Here is a 24,958-nt window from a genome sequence, read left to right on the forward strand (position 1 = left end):
GTTTACTTATAAGTTTAATCATAGCAAATAAAATCTACAAGCACCACTTTCAGATGTAAAAATAAAATTATGACTTGCCACTTTGCTGCCAAAATAGAGCAATAATTCACTAAAATTATTAGTCTAAGAGCCCGCGACGCCCAGGCATTCGTTATTTCATAAAAGCTGACAACTTGTCAGTATACTAGTACTATACAGGTATAAACGTACCTCGAGTATAGAGCCTGGGTTGCGGTGGCTTCGACAGGTAACAGGTAGTAAAGGTGAGTGAAATCACAGTTTAAATTCGTAATAGTGTAAAGCTCAGTTTTTATACATTTCAACATTAAACAACTGTTGAGAAAGAACGGATTATTCATAATTATGAAAAAGAAATGGCTCGTTTACAGACCCTTATAAACCAGCCAAAAAACTCATATATTAGTGACGTCAATCTTAACAAACCCTTTGTTAGAGACTCAGAAACACAAACCCTCTCTACTGACACAAACAGTATGAGTCATCCCTCGTCAATCCTGCTCCAATTAGCTGAGCTAAAGGTTCGCCAGGATCAATTGGAGCATCAGCTGACTTTACATATTCACACAAAACCTTGTATTCATGCGACATCTTATGACAACTCGACCGCAGAAGTCAGCCAAATCTGCGATAAAAACACTGAACTTCCACTGACCAAAACCAGGACTCACCTCAACTCGACCACAGAAGTCAGCCAAATCTGCGATAAAAACACTGAACTTCCACTGACCAAAACCAGGACTCACCTCAACTCGACCGCAGAAGTCAGCCAAATCTGCGATAAAAACACTGAACTTCCACTGACCAAAACCAGGACTCCACCTCAACTCGACCGCAGAAGTCAGCCAAATCTGCGGTAAAAACACTGAACTTCCACTGACCAAAACCAGGACTCACCGTAACTCGACCGCAGAAGTCAGCCAAATCTGCGATAAAAACACTGAACCTCCAATGACCAAGACCAGGACTCACCGCAGAAGTTAGTCAAATCTGCGATAAAAACACTGAACTTCCAATGACCAAAACCAGGACTACATCGTATAAGAACTCGACTGCAGAAGCTGAATCTTCACTGCCTAACATCAAGACTAAAACCATTTTTAGTGCTTCTCTCAGGGCATCTAAATACAGGAAAAACTGTAAAAAACATACAACAGTTTCACTAGGAAATAAGAGTCAGCCCCAACTCCACCCTAGTCAAAACCCGCCCAGCAGATCACCTCTTACAAACACTAGTCCTTTAACAGGGTGTAAAGGCCCACCGGTGACAGCACTGAAACTAGGAAATGCAACATATGAGGAATTCTTCATATCTAACATTGACAATTACAAGAAAATAAACTTAAATTTCTCCATACATCCTACAAAAGTCACAACAAACTCTCCACTCCCCATACTCCCTTCTACAACGAGACCACCAGCGAGCTCTGACAATCCAACTGCCCAGGGCTCACCAATTATTGCCGACAAAGAGAAATCTTTTTTAGGTCATACACAGCAGGGGAAAACCACTGCCTGACAGTGCTGCACCAAAACATAAGAGGGCTATCTGGCAAAGTAAATAGACTCAACCACCTGCTTAATGAGACATCCCCCAGCATTGTAGTTCTAACTGAGCATGGTCTTTGCCAAAATGAAATCCTTAATACAAAATTACATGGTTATACTCTTATATCCGAATTTAGCAGAACTCAGCATAGACTAGGGGGTACAGCTATTTACTGTAAAGACAATCTTACAAGTAACACAGAGGCTATTGAAATAAATAACTTCTGTGAGGAACTCCTCTTTGAGGCAGCACTGATACGTATCACGCTAAGTGGGAAGCAAATCTATGTTTTAGGAGTATACCGACCCCCGGCAGGAAACATAAGAAATAGCCTGGACGCCTTATCTAACATTCTAGACCATAACCAAGCTCATAACAAATTGTTCTTACTAATGGGTGACATAAATATTGACAGTCTTAGAAGTAACAATCCTGGCAGTGTAATGTTTAATGATGAACTGACCATGCAAAATATGAGAAGACTTGCACTCCCTGCAACTCGTGTCACAGCTGAAACAAACACCTCTATAGACTGCATATGTACTAGTATCTCAGAAGAAAAAGTTGCTGCAACCATCTTACAAACTGGTCTCTCTGATCATACAGGCCAGCTTTGTAGTGTGGACTTTATTCATGACAAAAATACATCCATCAGTCTTAAGCGCAAACTAGGCAAACAAAATCTGGAAAATCTCAAATCTTTACTATCCATTAAGAACTGGGACATTGTCAACAATGCTGAAGACGCAGAAACAGCCTACAACAACTTCAACGAGATACTCAGCATTGCCCTAGACATCGCCTGTCCAAAGAGGAAAAGCAAAACCAGAGTTGGCAGTCAACAAGTTAACCTTCAATATATACAAAACTCTGACAACACAACAAAAGCACTATGGAGTGTTATAAATAGTGAGAGACTTAGCAATAAGACTAGTCAAACATGCCCTAAGCTTAACATTAACAATATAACTATAGATGACCCAGAGGAAGTAGCTGAAAACCTCAACACCTATTTCACCCAAATAGCAGATATCACAATAGAACAAAATAATTTACTACCAACTGACAGAATAGATGAGGACCAGAATCTCCTACACACTCCTCCGATACAATCTCATTTAAACTAACACCTACAACCTGGATAGAAGTACAAAAGGTAATTCAGAATCTTAAAAATAAATCATCCAGTGGTTTAGATGAATACTATTCAAAAATTGTTAAATACTGTGCGCAAGAAATCTCCCATCCTCTCGCAGCCATAGTCAACAAGTCTTTTGCCCAAGGCCACTTCCCTACAAAGCTCAAAGTTTCTAAAGTCTATGCAAAGCACAAAAAAGGACTAAAATCAGAGCCCCAAAACTATAGGCCCATCTCACTGATATCGACTTTCTCAAACTCAAGCAGCAGCTAAGGCTGCGTACTATGCGCTTGTTGAGTCTCATATAAGATATGGCTTAATCATCTGGGGTACTTCTAATGGAAATCTGAATAAGATTCTGATACTGCAAAAAAGAGCAATTAGATCCCTTGCCAATCTTGAGCCTCAACAAAGCTGCAGAGAAGCATTCCAAACTCTGGGGATACTCACTGTACCAGCTCTTTATATTTATGAATCTATCATACATGTTTCCCGACTCAATCTGCAAACCCTTGGAGATGTCCACAACTACCCTACCCGCCACGCCTCTAGATATATACTGCCTCAGCATAGAACAGCACTTTTTGAGAAAAAACCATCCTATGCAGGAAGAAAATTTAGAAATCTACTACCGGAGAACTTACAAAGTCTAACTGGAAATGCACTAAAGGAACCACTTAAAAATTTCCTTCTTAAGAAGACAATCTACAACATAGAAGAAGCTGTATAAACTCTCTCTCTATATGTATATGTATATCTTACTTTATATTCTATTGTAAAACTTGACAAAATTACTGTACTTAATGTTCATGTAATAAAGATATTTGAATTTGAATTGAACTATAGAAAGCTGCATGTGCGATGCCGGACACTTAGTATACAGTCAACTCCCGATTATCCGCGGGCGGGTTATCCGCTTTGCGCATTATCCGCGATCCGCGAACGATAGCCTATGTACTGTACTTACTGTATGCATATTAGTGATAAATGAATTAATAACTAAGTAATAAGTAATATGGTGGAATATTAACTACATAATGTACTGTATAGACAGTTATTTGAAGACGTAAGTTGTGTTGGCGACGCGTGATGTGTAGCAGTGAGAGTGGCGGTGTGACTCGTCTGGCAGGCGGGCAGGCACCCAAGCTCAGTCTGCTCCCCTCCACTTATTTGCCTCCTGTCTCACTTCCCAAGCATTTCCACCACTGCCACCTCCACTCCCTTGTGTCACTGCGCACTGTTGTTGGTTTCAAAGATGAAGTCCACTGCTGTATACCTAGTTCATGTTACGTCGATATAAACTATTTGTGATTTATTTTGAATTCTGACCTATGTAGAGGAGTCATTAGAAAATTTTCCCATGAATTCTTGACTTATTTTAGTTGGCTATCTGAAAAATAAACAAGAGAAAATACATTTACCGTACATATACATTTCATCGTATATGTTTATGAATAGCAAACAATGTTTAAACCGAGATTAAAAGCCAAAAAGGAGAGATACTAAGCACCTCCACTCCCTTGTGTCACTGCGCACTGTTGTCGCGCATCAGCCATTACTGTCACTCATCTGCCATGACTCATCAGTCTGTCACTGCCTATTGTCTACACTACACTGTTTACTTTACATTTGTTGCGTTATTCTAAACATCTGTATTTTTGTTGATTAGTTAGTGTATTGACTGTTCAACCTTTTCTTAGTGACTGGCCTTCCGTGTGTCAACTGTTCTGCTGTTTCTTTTTGAAGTGTCTTTCGTGTGTTACTGACTATTCTGCCATTTCTTATTGACTGTCTTTTCTTGTGTGTTATTAACTGTTTATCTAGGTGTGCCTTTACATACTTTGTTTTATCAGTATACTGTAGGCCTATATTAATTCACTATGTCAGAAAAACGAAAGAGAGTTGTTTTAACAATCAACCAAAAACTTGAAATAATAAAAAAACTACAAAACGGTGTTTTGAAAAAACACCTGTGTGCAGAATATGGCATTGGAGAAACGACCGTACGTGACATCTTTAAACAAAAAGATAAGTTATTGACGTTTGCTGCTAGTGCTGAAACGTCGTCTGCAAAAGAGAAAGGCAATGAAGCTTTCTACCTATGAACACCTAGACGCTGCACTACTTGAGTGGATTGCTCAGGTAAGGAGTGAAGGTATGCCAATCTCAGGTCCGATCCTAGCAGCAAAAGCTGAACATTTTCACAAACTGCTTGGCCTCGAAGGTATGTTTAATGCTTCTTCTGGTTGGTTAACTAGGTTTAAGCAACGCCATGGCATCAGAGAAATTTCACTGCAAGGTGACAAACTCAGCAGTAACACTGAAGCTGCTGAACTATTTAAAGCAGAGTTTGAGGAGTATGTTGCTGCTGAAAATCTGACTCCAGACCAGATTTATAATGCAGACGAATCTGGTTTGTTCTGGAAATGTTTGCCGACACGTACACCTGCTTTTGAAAGAGAACGTCAAGTTTCAGGGCACAAATCTAGTAAGGAAAGATACACAATTCTTTGTTGTGGCAATGCTTCAGGGGAGCATAAATTAGATTTAGTTGTTATTGGTAAGTCCAAAAAACCACGGTCCTTTAAAGGTTCTAGAGCTGTAAACCTCCCTGTTCAGTACTTTTCTCAAAAAAAAAAAAGGATGGATGGACCAAAGAATCTTCAAAGAATGGTTTGAAAAACACTTTGTCCCACAAGTTGAAAACCATCTCATGTCCAAAAACTTGCCCCTGAAAGCAGTTTTATTAGTAGATAACGCCCCTTCACATCCCGCTGAAAATGTGATGAAATCTGTTGATGGGAACATTGTTTTAAAGTTTTTACCGCCAAATGTAACTCCTTTGATCCAACCAATGGATCAAGGAGTTATTGCAGCCACAAAAAAGAATTATAGGTCCCATTTACTAGAAAGAAGAATAAATGAAGGTTATGACCTGAAATCGTTCTGGAAAGATTTATCTATTCTTGACAGCATTTACGACATTGCAGCAGCTTGGAAGTCAGTAAAATCGTCAAAATTGCAAAAATCATGGAAGAAACTAATGGCGAGTGAAGAAAACAGCAATATTAGTGTAGAAGAAGAAGCCCTTCAAGATCAATCTGATGTAGATTGTGCATTAGCTTTAGCACAATTGGCAAGAACCGTCGAAGGGGGTGAGCATGTTAATGACGAAAACATCAATGAATGGATGAACTGTGATGCTGACGATCCCGGGTACGAACTCCTGAGTGATGAAGACATCATTAACAAAGCTCAGGGAGTCGAGGAAGAAATTTACAACAATGAAGAAGAAGAGATGCCTCCTCAATCGCGTGTTTCACATGAATCAGCTCTACAACACGTTGAACGACTTATTGAATATTTAGAGGGCGAAGACTTCGGGACAGTTGCAGACGATCTTACATTACGTAAACTTAGATCACAAATTAGGGTTAAGTGCCATAACAAAACAAAACAGAAGAAACTTACTGATTTTTTTAAAGCAAATTAATTTGCAGTTAATGTAATATAAAATAGTTTTATTATTTAGAGTAGGGTATTTACAGAACAGTACTGTATTTTCATTCCCGTCTATGTATATTTTTAGTTAGCTATGATGTACAGTACAGTACTACTAACTTTTAAATTGTTTGTACTCGATACTGTATTAACTGTAGGCTTACGTAACGGTATACAATACTGGTACGTAATGTTAACTTTGAACTTATTCCAGCCTTTTAAATGTAATAAAAACTTAGTTATAAGTCATTAAATGTCCTACTTTGCTTATTTCGAGTTTTTCTTTGCCTTTCTTTACGTTTTTGCGGATTATCCGCGAATCACGTTATCCGCGGCCGCCAAGCCACCCCATTCCGCGGATCCCCCCCCCCCCCACCCCCCCCCCCCCCCACCCCCCCCCCCCCCCACCCCCCCCCCCCCCCACCCCCCCCCCCCCCCACCCCCCCCCCCCCCCACCCCCCAGAAGTATATTCTTATAATGGTATAAGATATTATACAAATGTGATAGAAATTTAGGGCATTTTGAACTAAAAAAACTTCAAACGATATTTTTAATGTTAAGGAGCAATATATATACTGTGTGTAAATACATCACTATTTTTTATAACAAGTATACAACGAGGCTATTTGAATATTTATTTAAGTAAACTAGATGTTAATACAAATCCTATTAACCCTTTGCACGCCAGTAATAAATCTATTAACTTTCCTATAATGCCAAGACAAGTAAAAAAATGTTGTTTCTTAAAGTACACAGCTAATTTTTATTATAACTAAATTAAAAAAGGTAAAAGATAAAAGTATAAAACAGAGCATTTTACTTGAATTAGCGTATTTATTGATAAAAATTACACCTATTAATATTTTTAGAATTGTTATCTGTCAACCAGAATGAGCACCAATTCTGAACAAAACATAAAAATGCTTCATTGATCAAGCACTCATTCACCAATAATATAATATACTTATCACCTCGTAAAACTATATCGATAAAAAAGTATCCTTTCCAAATACTGTCAAAAACTATGTAAAAAAGTTATTATTTCCAGTGAAGTTTAAAGAAGGTACAAAAATCACAATTTATTTCTGTCAATGATCATTTCACTTCATCAATCCCAAAATCCTTCAAAACTAAACCACATGGCTCTCTTGTAATTTTATAACAGAAGATATCACAGCACTCGATTCCCAGTAAGATGTATTGCACCAGAAACCACTTGTATTTCACCAACATTAAAAATATTATATATAATTTAACTTGCCTTATCTTTCACCTTCTCCTTGATCTTGGACTTGGCAGGTGACAGTTTTCCCAACTTATCATTGTCCATCTCTGGGATATGGTCAGGGGGGTGGGACATTGTGTGTCTCTTGCTGGCATCATTGTACTCTGCTCTAGGAACACCGAGAGCTGCAAATAAACCAATGAGAGAAATTTAGACTGTTAGTAGCATTTCCTTCTGTATCAAGATGGGTTTACTGTATGACTGTTCTGAAGGAAAACACACACACACACACACACACACACACACACGCACGCACGCACGCACGCGCACACACACACACACAGTCCTGCCCCAGCGTTAGCGAAGACGTGGAACACGTGTCCACGCTTCAGTTCACAGCGTAATGACTTGGAAATGGTCCTCAACCGGACATTACAACCAGAAAGCCTAGTAGAAGCAATGCTGGGATCGAAGGCTGCCTGGAACGCGACCAGTACTTTCGCGACGAAAGTTCTTAATGAGCTGCGGTCCATCAAAAGAAAGAGAGCCAAAGAAATGGAAGAAGTCACTTGAACTACCTGAAGAAAGAACTGCTGCTCTATATCTTCTCCCCATGAAGTAATGCCTAGCGGTGGTTTCCGCGGGGATACAGAGACCAGAGAAAGAGGTTTTTAGTCGGTATTGACAACTGAGTCCGACATACCCAGGCCAAACGACTGGTCCTGCAGGATACGTAAAAGTATTTTTCCCCAACCTCTATAAAAAAAAGAAAGAAAACACTCACACATATCTTGATTAAAAAAATATTATGAACAAAATAATTTATAAAGAATAAATAACAAGCTTTCTAAATAATGAAAGCCTAAGGAAAATTACCCTAATAGTTGATATGTTAACATTACCGTCCATACTCCTGGAAGTCAAGCGCCTGCCACTCAGACTCCTCTCAAACTGAGGTGCCGGTCGTTCAATGGATGTCTTCTTAGTCTCAAAGTGTGTCCTGCCGGAGTATCGGAACCTGGAGCCCAGTCTAGGGAACAGGCCAGCTTTGGTAGCAGGCTCAGGAGATGCTAACCTGTTTAATATGTCAACAAATTTAATATTTAATCAACAAATGCTAACAAGTTTAATATTATCAAAGATTTATACTATAAAAATGTTATATTGTGATGCCAAGCTAAAAGCAGTAGTTTAGTGTAATTTCATACCTGAAGAAGGTGTGATGTTCAACACAGACTTTCCAGAGTTTTTTTGCTGCTCTATGATTAGCCAGTTTAAATCCAATTGTTGACTCATACTGCTCAAATTCTCCTGGTCGAATTTTTACATAAAAATTGTGTCTTTTGTAGGAAATCTTCAATATTTTTGGCCATGCAAAACGATTTATCCTCAACCTGAAAACGGAATCCATTAAAATGAATGAAATATATTTATGATAACAATATTCAGAACATTATTAACTATTGCTTACTACTGTGTACCCATACTAGTGTCCTGTTTTCTTCACCCATTAAAGTTTCTTAAAGAGAAGGAAGCTGAGGAAAGAACTTCTCCAATTACTTTAAAACTAACAATGGCGTTTACATACTATTGTTATTTGCATAAATTCTGGAGAAAGACAATATTTCATACAGGTACAAAAAGTTTAGTGTAAACTAATAATAATCTGTCTCTGTCAAGGCTACCTTGAAAGATCAGAAGTCTAGTGGTATAACCACTGATAGCTTTTGACAAGAGGATCCACCCACTTAAACCATTCTTTTACAGTGAACTAGACCTATAACTCCATTGAACAGGGTAATCCTTTTACCCCAGTATCTTGCTCAACATTAGTAGTTTATAATTTGTCACTCCTGAACATCAAATGGGATGCCTAATTTTAATTGATGTCAATTTTACAGTTGCACTAAAGTTTAATCTCCTTACATCATAACAATTTAGCTAATATTTTACCCTGAAATGTGAAGTTTTTTTTTCTTTAATTGGTTGAAAATACATAAAAGTAAATTGATTAGGCCATTAATTACCTAGTGTACATTTCACAAAATTAGTTACGAAGATTTGAACATGAAAAAGATTTTTATTAAGCTAACGTAGAAATTTAAAACAAAAACAATAAGTTGACATTTCAATAGGACGTTGCAGCAGTTAAAACAGTGAAACAAACTTTTTAGGCGACATAATTTAGTTGACAACACAAGTGTTCTAGTACGAATCCGAAACCAAGAGCTATAGTTTGAAGTGACACACTTGAAACTTGCTGCACCTAAAAAAAGATAATGTCAAAGTTTAAAGTAAATACAATATCCAATGCTTTTTCTTGATGAGCGTGAGATGGTCCACCAAGAATTTATACCTCTTCCGGATCAAATAAGTCCTTGTGTGTCTGCACATAGCCAATAAATGGAAACAACCAGATACTGCTAAGAGCTATAAGCTCCACCATGAGAATGCTCTAGCCAACACAGTCTTCATTGTAACTACTTACTTACTGAGAGGGAGTGCAATTTTAATGTAACTATTGTATAACCCCAATGTTAAATCCTCTATCAGTATTATTGTGACTTTATGTGTACTTTACTAATTCTCCATTAAGATGAATATTTTTTATCTTTATTGATGTACTAACTTTTAAGGCTCAGAAAGCCAAATTTAGATCTCACGATGCAAGACAAATAGTGAGTAATGTTTGAATTTGACATAAAAATTGTGGCCACTTATCAATGTTAGAAAATTCACATAATTGAAGCAGAATATATCTTTTTTGGTATAGTCAGCAACCTGTTATATGATATTTATTTAATTTTAAGGTCTGAACATCCAGAGGCAGACCATCTATGATTCCTTAGCAATTAATGTAGCAGAATCCAAGATGTATCCAAGCCCTCTGCATACTATGGTTGAAGGTAACATTTAATGACTCATTTTATTGCTTTACATTTTGCTAAGACACATTTCAATAATGACCACAGTATGCTACATCAGGAAATAAAACCTAACACTTGGCTGAACCTGGCCTACTGATTACCTTATCAATTGTAGAGTAAATCAGAAATTTTTTATTATTCATATTCCTAGAGAACAGAGTAAAGGTCACGTGGTTATGTTACAATTATGTAGGAGTGTATGTTTGTTAGCTATGGGTTCCAGTCCTCCACTGCAGAAATTCTTGTATAGTGTAGAATGGACGTTGCAGAATCCAGGTTTTTAGTGGGGGGATGAGTTCCTTTTCTGGAAGCCTTCTTAAGCTGTCGGGCAGTGTGTTGAAGAATAAAGCTCCTCTGTAGGATGGTTTTTTCTCAGTCAGGCTCAGGTGGTGCTGGTCAAGTAGGAAGTTTCTTCCGTGTCTGGTGTGATAGGGGTGTCTGTCTCCTGTTCTTGTTTGGCCTGTCTTGATTGCGTATAGGATTGTTTCCTGAATGTAGAGTCCTATGAGGGTCAGGATTCCCAGTTCCTTGAAGGCTGCTCGGCATGTGTCCAGTGGTCCAAGGCCTTTCAAAGTTCTGACTGCTCTTTTCTGGATGACAAGCACTCTGTGGAGGTTTGTGGCTGTTGTCCCTCCCCAGGCTATCAGACCATATCTCATGTGAGACTCAAATAGTGAGTAGTACGCTGTCATGGCTACTTGAGGGTTGGTAATTTGTTTTATTCTTCTTACTACATAGAGGCTACTACTTAGTTTATTGCAGAGTTTATTCACATGGGGTTCCCAGGATAGATTTTGGTCTATGATTATGCCGAGATATTTTCCTGAGTCTATTGTGTTTACTTCTGGAAGGCCTTCATGGTAGTTTTGCCTGGGCGTGTTGATTATCTGTTGTGTTTTGGAGGCATTTAGAACCAAGTCATTATAGAGGCAGTATTGTTTCGCCATATTAAAAGTGACGTACGAGTCAACGTCTAGCTGGTCTTTATTCTTGCTTGCTACAATCAAGACTGTATCATCAGCGTACATAACCATTTCACAGTAGTTCTCAAGATAACTTGGGAAGTCGTTGGTTAGTAATATATATAAGACGGGGCCGAGAACTGAGCCCTGAGGCACTCCTCTATTCACCAGAAGCTGTTCGGACTTAATTTTCTGCATTGTGTTGTTTAATGTGTAGGTGATTTCAACCAGTTGTTTTCTGTTACTTAAGTAGCTCCTAAACCATTCCAGTTCCTTGCCATTGATTCCAAGTGATAGAAGTTTTGTTATTATTAGTTTATGGTCAAGACAGTCAAAACCCTTGCTGAAGTCTAGGAGGATGCTTGTGGTTATATTTCCTTCTTCCATATTACTGATGATAGTTTCTATTAATTGAACTATTGCTGTTGTTGTTGATCTATTTTTGACAAAACCATGTTGTCTAGGAGTTAGTAGATGATGCTGTTTGAGGTGATTTAGGAGTCTATTCAGTACTACCCGCTCTAAAATTTTTGAGAATGTTGAAATGAGGGATATGGGCCGATAGCTGCTTGGTTCATTTGTTGGGCCCCCTTTGTACTTCAGGTAGACTTTTGCTAGTTTTAGTTGGCTAGGGAATGTTCCTTGGGTAAGTGATTTGTTTATTATATCTGTGAGTGGTGTGATAATTTCTTTTTTGCATTTTTTGATTATTTTTGATGACATCTCGTCCTCTCCGGCAGAAGTTTTAGATTTTAGAGTGTCAATAATTTTTCCAATTTCTTGTTCGTTTGTTCCTGCGAAAGTTAGTAGTGGTATCTGAGGTTGTCTGTTTGGTCCAGTTATGGGTGTTGGAGGTTTTCCATTTAGGTTTTGGGAGAGAGTTTTGTCGGCTATTGTAACGAAGAAGTTGTTTAGATGATTGGCAATGTTTGTTGGCGAGTGTATGAGTTCTTCTCCTATTTTCAGATCTTCCAGTTGACTCTTGGTTGATTTTTCTTTTTTTTCATTATTTATTACCCTCCACATGGCCTTTGACTTGTTTTCTGACCTTTCTACAAAATCTGCGTTTTGCTGTTTCCAAAGGGTTTTTAGTTTTGTATCATAGGCTTTTTTTCTTTGAGCTGTTTCTCTTTTGTCATCGGGGTGTCCAGTGGTGAGTTCTCTGTTGAGTGCCTCTAAGTAGGACCTTTTTAGAGTCTGGCTTTCGGCATCCCATATATTTTTGGTGGGGTTTCTTTTGTGTTTGACTGTCTTCAGAGGGCATGTTGCGTTTATTGTTGAGTGAATGATTCCATTAAATGCATTGTAAGCAGTTTCAACACTCTCCGTCTGTATGATGTGTGACCAGTCTTGTTCCTATAGGCTACGTCTCAGTTCTTCTATTGCTTTTTCACTGAAGTGTCTTCTTTTGGACTGAGTTGTTAAGTACCTTTCCATTTCTGTTGAGATTGTGCATATCTAGGCAGTATGGTCTGATAGGCCAGTTTTGAGAACTTCAGTGGACACTACAGATTCTCTAGTGTTTGTACAGATGCAGTCTATCGAGGTTTGGCTATGGCTGGTTATTCTTGTTGGAGGAAGGGGAAGTCTGGCCAGTCCATGGCTATAGAGCATCTCCTCAAATTTGATTTTCTTGTTGTCTTGAATCAAGTTATCTATATTGATGTCTCCCATTACCAGAATCAGGTCATTGGCAGAGATGGTTTTATCAAGTTCAGATGACAGTAGGTCCATGGATGTCTCCAGATTGCTGTCTGGAGGTCTGTAGACACCCAGCAGTTGAAAATGCCTGTGTTTCAGTTTGACTTTCAGCAGAAAAGTTTCGCATACAAGTTCTGTTGCGGCGCTTGAAATGGATGTTACTTTAATTTTGTTATCTAGCTGTAGGCTTGCATAAACCGCAACTCCCCCTTTTCTATGTACTTGTCTGGTAAAGCCGCCTATTAGAGTGAAGCCATGGATTCTGGTGTTTTCCAGTTTCTCTAGGTTTAGGCCATGCTCTGTAAGTATTACGAGATCTGGCTTTAGACTGTGCAAGCAATGAGTGAGTCTCTCAGTTTTTTTCACTAGGCCATCTATGTTTTGGTGAAATATTTTTAGTGACTTTCTTTTCTTAGTCTTGAGTTTATTACAATTCTTGTTTTGTGGAGTTTCCATCTCGTCTCTTGCGCCTGGCGTTTCCCTAAAAAATGAGTTTGTGAGGTATCTTCATCTTTGATTGGACTGCTTCTTTTTGAGGCTTTGTTTTCCCTTGATCGGATGGAATTACGGATTATATTGTAATTTTCATTAATTTGTTGGTAATGCTTTATATTCTTCTTGAAGAATTCTTCGTAACTTTCGTTTTTCCCCAATTTTTTGGCTAAGATTGGAGGGGATTTTAGTGTGGTGTTGCAGGTTATCTTCAATGTGGTTGAGGCATTCTCTTTCGCTATAGTTAATTGTCTAGATTTTTCAGACTCCCTGTGTTTAGCTATTTGTAGGGACACACTAAACACATTTTTGACGTGACAACGTCTTAAATTAGGTTGCGGCTCGGAGTCACTCATGAAAAAGTGTAACGCCCGGTAACGTTACGATGCCCGTCCAGTGGGTCCGCCGCACGGGATCCGCACGGGATAAAGCAGATAACTGTGGGTCCGCCGCACGGGATAAAGCAGATAACTATGTTTATTCGTGAAAATGTGGAGTGCTTAGATTCGTCATTTACAACAACTACAACAATAAAGGTAAATAATTGTACACTGATATTTCATTATCGTAAACTATGATTGATTGATTAATTGTTAGATTGACACAAAAGTTGAGAAACTGAGTTTATAGGTTATGTCATACTATTGACAAATGTTGATAGTGTTAAGTAAATTATTAGTTTAAATCACTCTGCAATCAATCGTAATTCAGTCGATTGAGAAGAAACAGCGCGTATTGCTAGTCAAACATTTAAAATAACAAATTATAACCTCTAACCTGTCATAACAGTGCGACCAAACAAACGAACTAAACCGACCAATCACCACGCGCGGAGTTAGAATTTAACTGTGTTTAGCAAGAATTTCAAATTCCAATTTTAGTAAATGTTTTATTCAACTTTACCATTTACAATAACAAATTTTAATTCATTTCAAATTATGTACAATGTTTTAGTAAACAAAATATATTTCTATAGTTAAAATTTGTGCAATTCTTATTTTCATTCAATTCCTTGTTCCTATTGTGCAATTTAATAATATTCATATCAATAAATATTCTACCGAGAAAAAGACGTCACGTAAAATCTTCGCCCGTAAAACCGACTTTACAGGCAACCATAAATTTTTCTTCTTATTCACAACTGTTTGTTGCAGAGGGGATTTTTCCCAGCCTGTTGCTCTCAGGTTGTTACTTGGCTTTCTGAGTTGATTTGTAGGTTTTGTTTCACAGCAGCTTTCTCTCTCTGGGGATGTATTTAAGTTTGTTTCCAGAGTTTTAAATTTTTCCTCTAGCAGCCTATGAGTTTTCTGCAAGTAGCTCACTTCTGTCGCAGCTGTACTTGGTTGTGTTGTGGTAAAGGTGAATGGGTCTGTCTGTGTTCCAGAGGTCTGTAGATCTTTAACCTCTTGGTATAGCTCTTGTTTTAGTATTTTTCCTCTTAATGTGGACAGTTCTGTCTCTCTCTCTTTGAGATTTTTTTCCATTTTTTTTTATGGCTTCTGTTTGTTTATAGTCATGGTCCTCAAAAATTAATTTTATTTCGTGTACATGCTGTTTTTCTTGCTCCAGCTTTAATTCAAGGGTACATACTGTTTGTTGGAGTTCTTCCAGTTTTAGAAAATACTTGGCCTCATTTTGCTCGTGTTCCTCTGCCTGAGCTTCTAGACTTTTCATTCTGGTGATCAGTTTAGAGTTTTCAGTTTTTAGGGCCTGATTTTCTTCTAGTAATGCTGCACCTATCTTAGCAGCAAGTGCTAAACTCTCGTCTCTTTCGGATGGATCATTTTCCAGTAGGCTTTGCGTGAGCTCATTCAGTGACTGGTTTTGGCTGTCTTCACTTGTATAACGTTGTGATTGTAGGTCATTAAGAATGGGACTAGACTTATCGTGCATTGAGCTTTTGGGGGTGCTCTGTTTTTTTTGGTAGTTTAAAGCACTGGATTTGTGCTTCGCCACTGCCTTGGTAGAGTTCTTCTTCTGGTAATTCCTCCTTGTCTGTATCTCCGATTGTGGTGGTTTTGGCAGTGTTGTTGCAGATTTTGCAGGTCCATGTATTTGTTTCTTCCTTTGTCAGTTTTTTTAAGCATCTGTCACTTATACTAACCCAGCCACCATGTTACCAAGAGTTACAGGGGCCATTACAAAGGATGGCTGAGTACTTTACCCCTATACCACATTCACCACAGGGGTATTTTGGCATTATTGTGTGTGGTTTTAAGTTATATTGTCAAGTTCAGCAGTTCAAATTGTAGCAGTTTTTTTAAAATTTGGCTAGTTTTTTATGTTAAAATTCTTGAGGCCAGAGAATAAAAATTCTGGTTTTTTTGGGGGGCTGGTTCTTTATGTCATTCCTGGGGTTGGAGATAAAGAAATTGTTAATTAAAATTATTGTCAAAATTTTTGAAATTTACAGTGTTGACTGTTGAAGCAAGCTCTGTAGGAATGTGAGCCGACAGTTGTGTTGAGTCAGCGCATGTGTTGAGCTGATTGATGGCATCTCTCTAGCCCATGTACAGTTTTCTCTGTGAGAGTAACATTCATTTTATTTTGTCAAGTTTATGTTCATTTAAAAATGCCTTTCCTTATTTATACTTAATATCAACAATGATTAAATATCAAGGGGGTGAAAATGATCAAATATTATTTACAAAGTACAAAGGTATTATTATTATTCAAGTTCCAGAGGAAGCAAAAAGATTCTCCCAGGGCTGGGATTTGAACCTGGGTCTGTTGGCTGGTCAGATTACTAAAGTGTGTGCTCAATCCACTTAGCTATCACTGCCTGATATCAGATGACAGTCAAGGACAAGGTTACTCTCAGATAGGTTTATACAAATGCTCCAACTGGTGATAGCACTTTTTATTATTTTGCACACGCTATTAAGATAAATTAAGACTATATTTCATAATCTTAAGAGTAATAAAGAGTAATAGAGAGATAAATTAAGAGTAAGGATCACGGTTAAGCCCATTATAAGAATGCTTTATAATAAAGTTTAAATACATATTTTTTTTGGACATCAATGTGTATAATGAATGGATGATCTCAATACTAACTTGTCTCTGTAGACCAGAAGGCCCGAGGAACAGACTCCTAGCATGATGTCCACACCCTCCGAGTCCTTAGCCTGGTGTAGGTCCACTCCATACATGGCTAGCTTCTTGGCATTCTCCAAGTAGTGCAATTCTGCCTCCGCTGGTGTCTGGCCCCTGGGATATATCAGTTACAGTAGCTTATATTTCATTAACTTCCTTTAATACAAAAAAATAGAACTAGATATCATAAATTAATATTTTAGTAGAACATGACACATTTCCTTATCTGTTCCACTAAACTAAAGAATGCAAAGCTTTCTCCCCGAAGGTTTCCTAACTTGATTTCTAGAAGCAACATATTACTATAGTTTATTAAGTGGGATGAGATTATAGTTTTAGAGGAAACATACATTTTCTAGTGCTTTGATAGTAGCAGTGTACTGCAAATTGCAATAATATAATATAACTTTTACTAAAGTTTGCACCAGTGACAATTCAAACCAATTTAGACTATTGTGGATAATTATTTTTAAGATTACTATAAAATTCAAGTAATGATCAAAATTTGTAATATGTGCACCCAACGTACCTGATACTGGGTTTCTTTGAAATTGTGGCAAGGAATATTTACAGAAGTAAAACGAAAGGACTAAGACTATAATTTAAGGAAACAAGCAAGCGTCTGACCAATGTAAATGTAATCAAAAAGCAATTCATTTGACACTAAGTGCAAATTTCTTTAGGAATGACACGTATCAAGGGAGCAGTGAGTCTGTTTTGCACTGATGACGGATATGACACTCAATCACATGTTTATTGCCACAGCATGATTTACATATAATATTAGAATGTAAACATCATGTAATATTAGAATTTCATTCGTATCACACCAAAATCAACATTCTCTTACACACCAAAATCAACATTCTCTTACCCACCAATTTTCCCACCTTCAGTGCCAGAGTCAATCTCTCCGTTGTTTAGGACACTAATTAACACTTTGTACCCTGAGCCCGAGTATACCTCGGGTCGTGTTATTTAATTGTATTATTTAGCTCAGTCATCTTATTTTAGGATTCAAACATTTTTATTATGTTCATTGGTTGTCTAAGTTCGTATTTGTTGGTTTTGAGATCCCTGGGTCACGTTTTAGTAATGAAATACTATATTATCGTCATATTACAAGCGAGTCTAGACAGCTGATCGTAGGCGCCGCGGCTGATCGTCGGTACTGTCATTTTGCTTTGTAGTGTTTCACGTTGTGTTTTGTTGTGAGTCTTAGTGATGCCCTACTAAGTTTTCTACAAATCTTGCTGACAAATACTGAAGCAAATGTTATTATAATGTATTCTAAATGTGAATTTAACTGTTTGAAAAAATCAGAACTTTAGTTTCTTACTGAATGAAGTAAAGGCAAATGTGAGCAATGTGAGGTTATCCGTGTGTTTTGTTTTGTATTTACACTCGCTTTGTTCTTTCTTCTCGACTTTCCGTTGATTTTCTTTTATATTCTTTACTTATTATTTTCTAGTTTAAATAATATGGGTGATGAAATCAAAAGTGGTGCAATTCGCGATCTTTTGTTTAACTCCGAGTCGGAAAATTACGATGATTTTGATACACGCCTGGGACCAAATATTGATTTTGTGAACGATCTGAACAAAAATGTGCAAGATCCTGTATTTCATTCAGACCATTGTGCTTTAAAAAATTACCACACTAAGGCGAACTACCTGAACTAACAAGCTATGTAGCAAAAACTTTTTTTGTATTTTTTTACATAACATTTAATATTATGTAATAATTTTATTTTGAAAATAAACTTTATATTTGTATACATTAAAAAAGTATGTATCTCTATCTTTAAAAAGATATATAGTATGAGTTTATAACATAATTACTGTAATAACACAGAATTTTTTTAAATCATCATAAAACCCCCAGGGAGCCACGCCGAAACATGTATTAAGGGCCCAGGGTACAAAGTGTTAAGTTTATAAAAATTCTTATTCCTAAACTGAACCAAGGAAATAAGATAACATAGCGAACCAAGGATCAGAGAGCAAAGATTTCCAATGTACTATGTCAGGTTTACATACATTTATACTATCCAAGAATTAAAACCGAGGATACAAATGAGGACAGCCAAAAGCTAGTCCACAAAATAGGCAGATGTTTCATTTAGGAATTTAATTTAGGCTAATTTAAAATATTTTGGATGTGATTGTTTGAATATTTTTGGTCTTGTCTTGTAAAACCTACTATGTATGAATGTGTTGAAATTTCACAAAAACACTGAAATAATAATGTTCCTCAATTCATATGCCTTACTTTCATTTAAAAATTATCATAGCGGTCCTTCATATTATATCATAAGTGCTAAAACCTACTATGTACGAATGTGTTGAAATTTTACAAAAACACTGAAATAATAATGTTCCTCAATTCATATGCCTTACTTTCATTTAAAAATTATCATAGCGGTCCTTCATATTATATCATAAGTGCTTTAACTAACAAAGCTAACATACTTCAACTAGGGATTCCTTAGGCCAGGGTAAGATAGTTGAAATGATGCTGCAATCCTTTGGGCTATTCAATAAAAAAATTATGGAATTTTATACAAAGATTAAAATGGGACTATCTTCTGATGGTACTAATTTATCACATAAGGGCCATACCATTTAGAAATTATATGTCTATAACATTCATGTTATTCAGCAGAAAATTGGGTGTGAAGATGCAGTAACAGATAATATTACAGCTAATCAAATTTATAAAACAATTTGGGAAACAGTTATCTATAGAAATCTAACCCAATTTACAATACTAGCAATGTATTCAAGTAATTAACACTTCTAGTGAAAAAGATCAAATGACATAGTTTTGATTTCATAGTTAGTTAGCTCTAAGGTAGTTATTTTTTATTATAAAAAACACTGATCATGAAAATATTAAATATGAGATAAACCTTGGAGCATTGGAAAAAAGTTCAATTTACTATTTACTATAGTGATAGTAAATTAAATGAGATAAACCTATTATCTTAATTGAGTTACGTATGAATAATGCTTGAACCAAGTTTAAATGAGTTTTATGTTCCTAACCTTTATTTTTTTATGACACAATTCTTTTATTAATATTTCTGTTTAGTTGTAAAAATATTTCTCCAGCTCATCCCATACAGTTAATAATTTCCAAATGGTGTCTCCCTGAAAGCCAAATTATTTTAATGATCACAGCAGGTTGCAATTATTTAACACTCATTGTTCTCACGCAATCAGTCAAATCTTGTATTACAAAAACCATACATAGTCTCGATTGAAGATAGGGAAAGATGGAGTAAAAAGGAGGCTTACCCTACTAAAGGAGTCCAGAAGTTTTACATAGATGGTTCATGCCTTGCTTCTAGGACAGTATTTGGTATATACGGACCAGAAGTTAACTTAGCTGTGCTCCTGGGAAAACACCACGGTCTTCCAAGTGGAAGTCATGGCAATAGAATCATGCACCAGAAGACTCATACAAAACAGGCTAGAAGGAGCAGAATATTAAATACTCTCTGATAGCCAAGCTGCACTAAAGGCACTTGACACCTGTTCATTTAACTTAAAAGCAATATGGGAATATAAAGAATGTTCTAGTGGAACTAGTGAAGAAGTAGAGTTACTATCAGCAACACTAATAAAACATGGATGAAAAAACTATTTCATACAACTTAAACAAAATTAAATTGACTCTACTTCTTTCATTGATTTTTCAATGAATATGACATTCTAGAATGTATACATAAACCTCCATCTCTTCTATAACTTAATGTAAAATCCTTACTTATGTGTTCTGTGTAATTCCATCACTTTTTCTTCAAGTTCCACACTTTGATTAGGAGCAAAACGGAATTCTTTCAAGTAGTCAGACGAGTTCTTGTTATCTTCTGGATCATAATCACCAAGTTCTGATTGAACCAAATATGAACCAAGCAGGGCATAAGTCACAAATGAACAAGGCAATCTGTAACACAAAACGGAATATAAAGTAAAGCTTAAGACTAACGAGTCTTATAAACTGGGGTTAGTGTAAATTATTTCTTAGTCTCTTTTATTACTGTATATACCATATTATCTTTTTACTAAAAAATACAATGCAGCCAGAAATTGACTACCATAGTCTACATAATAATGCAGATAACGGTTGATATGGTGGCTTTTGAAAGTAACTTGTATTTTGGCAAAAACAAGAAAGAGAAAAATTACTACAAAAATAACTGAATGAACAGTTTTCACAATGTTCTTATTTATGTTACTAATATTAAGTAAAAGTCATAATGAAAGTAAATACAAATTAGGGTGCTCCAGGGCCACACTTTGTTCTTGGTGTAAATTAATGATATATTATCAAAGATGAAGATAGTTTATTCTATATAGACATGTTATTATAGTTGGAAGTATGGTGAAAGTAAAATACTCAGACACCCAAAAGTCAAAACTAGCATTATACATTGCTATGCTAGTCAAATAGTGATGGGCAAATACATAATTTTCGAATCTCAAATAAAATTCCAATTCTTAATAAATACATTCCCAAATTTTGAATCCTAATATCTTGTTCAAGCCTTACTATGATTTATACAAAATTGTTTGCTAATCTTAAACCATTGGAAACTGACTGTTAATATAAAAATAATCTAAAAGGATTTTTTAAGGGGTTCAAAGAAATAATTTTATATTAAGAACAAAGTCATATTCACTGTCTTCTACTTTAATCTGATATAACATGCGAGAATACATACCTGTAATTTGCAAAAAATAACATAATTTTTGGGAGTTTAAATGCTCTTTATCATAAAAGTATTAACATTTATAAATACATTTTTCTTATATTAGTTATTTTAAATTAGAATTAAAAAGGAGCTTTTAACCCTTTGAGTGCCACAGCGTCGCTAATTTTGACGGTACGAAAAGTGCATAAAGTGCCAGCGTCGCCAATTTTGACGTTTCGTATTTCGATAATATTTTATATAGTACAAGATTATTTTGGCCAAATAATCAGACGGCTGTATTCAATAGGTTCTAAACTATCAATAAATGCGAGTTTTATGTTGTTTCTCTACTATTTTATCTGTGAAACTTATGTTGTTTGGGTACTTATCAAGAAGCCACTATTTTTGGACGAGTTTTCCTTATCAGGGACAAAATAAATTACAGTATTAAAAACAACTTACTTTATTTAACCTATTTTGGAATGTACAAGTTATTACGACAATCAATTAAATAAAAAACTATAAGAACAACGTTTCATTATTCGAAAATGTCAGGTCATTCGTGTGTCTATTTGGAGACGATTTGGAGATAGGAAGTATGACTCATCGAGTATTTTTCGATTCATTATGGAAGAAGGAACGTATAATGAAGTTTATTTTGATCTCTGATAAGGAAAACTCGTCCAAAAATAGTGGGCTGTGATAATACCAAAGTATCAGTGTGATGATTCTGTCTTCCAGTCACGCGACGTAGCGGACAAGTACCGGACGAGTACCGTGTTGCGTAACGGCCTTTCTTGTTGTTTATGTGCCGATAACCAAGCATTTGAGTAAATACAAAATAAACAGTATTTTACTGTATTTCTTTACAAAAGTAATGTATGATTTGAGTTGTGTTCAAGCGAAAAAACGGGAATTTTCAGTGTAAATATTATTAGGGTTATTATTCAGTAAATGTAAACTTTTATGTAAATATGTTAGCAAGTATTTGTTTCTAAATGTACTAATCATATTTATTTGTGTTGTATTATAGTTTTATTAGATTTATTGGGAAAACTACATCATTACTAAGTAATTTCTAAACTCTGACAAATGAAGTTTATAAAATGTCGGTACCGGGCAGCATATTCTTAATACATATAATGCCATGTTTCTAAAATTCTAGAATAAGATATTACACATGCGTTTTATTTAGAATCATATGGCCTTTATCATGGTATAAAGAAAAAAAATCTTAAAAATACCGTATACACACAAATTAGGTCAAAACTAATTAATAAATAAATTTGAGGTGAATTTTTTTCTGAAATCTTGCGTTTTAGTAAAAACTATCTCTAGTGATTAACTGTTTATAAAAATGTTATTTATGGTACTATATTAGGTTATTACACATGGTTTTGCGTTATTTTAAAATTATTTTTATCATGGAAGTATTGAAATTTCAAAATAAAAATTTGTATAATAGTTATTTCACCTCAAACTTGAGTTTTATTTTGTTTCCGTAGAAATTTTGCTGTTTAAAGTGATTTTTTAATTTAAAAAATTATAACAAAATTTGATTCTTTAATAGTTCCTGAAATGTAATTTATTTACCTTCAAAAAAAGTAAAAAGGAGCTTTTTATGCAAATTATTTCTAAAACCTTGCATTTTCATCCAAAACCCTTTGGCACTTATCGCATAGTCACACAAAAAATAACCCGACACTTTTCAACACTGATTGTATCTATGGCACTGAAAGAGTTTATTATATACAGTTTTATTTGGTTAATTCATATTTCAGTTCTCTTATAAACTTTTAAATTTGGCAAATGCCAAAATATTAAACGACTATTAAACTAAGAAGTCTTCTTCATGTTATATGTGTGTGTGTGTGTGTGTGTGTGCGTGTGCATGTACGTGCGTGTGTGTGTGTGTGTGTGTGTGTGTGTGTGTGTGTCACTACTATGCAAAACTATGACTTGCTAATTATAGTTATATATGTAATAATACAAAAAACTTACTTTCCACTAAGAATATCATTTCTGATCTGCAAGCAGAGCTGATATCTGAAACATATATGGTCAATAATTAACTCCAATTCTGAGTGGCAGTAAACATTTGTCTGTAACACATAATTCTTTTACAAAGTAAATAGAAAAAAAAACAAAAGCTATTATAATTTGTAACAGTATTTTTTAAGGACTCAATTTAGTCAATTTGAAGTTAGATATATATACAGTATATACAAGATGGCCAAGACCTAATGTTAATTATTTTTTGGCATGACAATATAACATAAATGTGACTCGAATATGGAAATTAAAAGTTCTTATTACTTCACATTCCGAGAAAAATTATTTTAGTTTATTAATAAAAACATGAACATTTCGGAAAAAATGTACAGTTTCTACGACATTTCATTACATTTCTTGAACTTTATTACTACCATTGTATTTTACATTACATTTTAAATAAGTATGGATAACTTTTAATGGGTCTGCATCTTCATAAATATTAATTCAATCAACTTAAACTGGAAAGTTCTCATTTTTTGAAAAAAGAAAAAGAAAAAGCTGACATTCACAATTCCTTATAAAAAATGCTAGAAACTAGCAAATGTCATAGAAACTGCTTCAAAACCTTAGTTTTCAGAAAAATTAAATTTTGTGCATATAACTTTCTTTCTACATAGACATGATTGAGATTGATGATGAATATATATAGCTTCTTGGGATTTGACTGATCGTTAATGAAGCCTAACGGCCCACAGGATATCTCAAGAACAATCAAATTAAACTGTAGACTTGAATTTTTATATGTAATTTCAGCAAAGCCCCATTACCAAACATGTGGTGTTGCGTACTAGAAATCTTGTTTAATATGAATATATATGTAATAAGGGGACATTTCAAATAATTTAGTTCTATGGATTGGGTATGTACGTCTGTCTCTCTGTATTGTGTTGTAATCATGATCTTTAGTGGTAATATTATCGGTGCACAACAGGGCTTCAGACGGTTTTTAATTGGACCAAAAACTAAAAAACTACACTGTAGGATACTGTTGTGTCTGGTTCATCATATCATGCAGACAACTCAGCAAATGCAATGCACTGACACATAACGATTTCATTCTCAACCATTTTGATATTTTCGACCACTTAAAAACAACATGGAAGAGGTTTCCATCTGATTTAAAAACGCTTGTTCAGTTTTACATGCCGCAATTCGGTGCAGATCAAGTGCCACAAAGATCTCATTTAGCCGTCAAAGTCGCCTGGGTAAAATCGACTTTTTCGGTCATGAATTTTGATCGTTTTAGTATTCCCCTTATATGGGTGGGCAAACCACACGGTTTTTCATAAATACCTAGACCATTTCATTTAACCAAGGACACTGTGGAAGTATTTTGTGCTGCTATTGTGTTTGTATAAATATTCCAAAAAAGAAAGGGGGGAAGGGAAACACATAAGTGCTAGAGAACTATTTAAGTACCAAATTGTTGTACGAAGGTGGCCCCACTCGTCCTACATTTCCTGGCAAATTTCTGGCTAGAACTGGACTTTGGTTTGCTTATTACTGTAGTTTTTCAAAGAGATGTGATTTAATGGTGGTATACTCAGGATGGCCACTCAAAACCTCCTTTCAAATTCCCGGTCGAAAAGAAACA

The 24,958-nt window shown here is 35.7% G+C and overlaps 1 protein-coding gene across 2 annotated transcripts in view; it reads right to left on the reverse strand.

The window, feature by feature from the left end:
• Positions 1-7,444: 7,444 nt before the first annotated feature.
• LOC124364653 (protein 4.1 homolog) overlaps positions 7,445-24,958 on the reverse strand; it is a 42,196-nt gene continuing 24,682 nt past the window's right edge. For both annotated transcript variants that reach the window (XM_046820295.1, XM_046820285.1), the window contains exons 5-10: positions 23,311-23,355; positions 20,382-20,561; positions 16,572-16,724; positions 8,641-8,826; positions 8,335-8,507; positions 7,445-7,617 (exon numbers count right to left, since the gene is read on the reverse strand). In XM_046820295.1, the coding sequence (XP_046676251.1) occupies positions 7,460-7,617; positions 8,335-8,507; positions 8,641-8,826; positions 16,572-16,724; positions 20,382-20,561; positions 23,311-23,355 (895 nt within the window). In that variant the 3' untranslated portion in view covers positions 7,445-7,459. The remainder of the gene's footprint in view (positions 7,618-8,334; positions 8,508-8,640; positions 8,827-16,571; positions 16,725-20,381; positions 20,562-23,310; positions 23,356-24,958) is intronic.

This window comes from Homalodisca vitripennis, chromosome 1 (genome assembly GCF_021130785.1).
Source record: "Homalodisca vitripennis isolate AUS2020 chromosome 1, UT_GWSS_2.1, whole genome shotgun sequence".
NCBI classification, from domain to species: Eukaryota; Metazoa; Arthropoda; class Insecta; order Hemiptera; family Cicadellidae; genus Homalodisca; species Homalodisca vitripennis.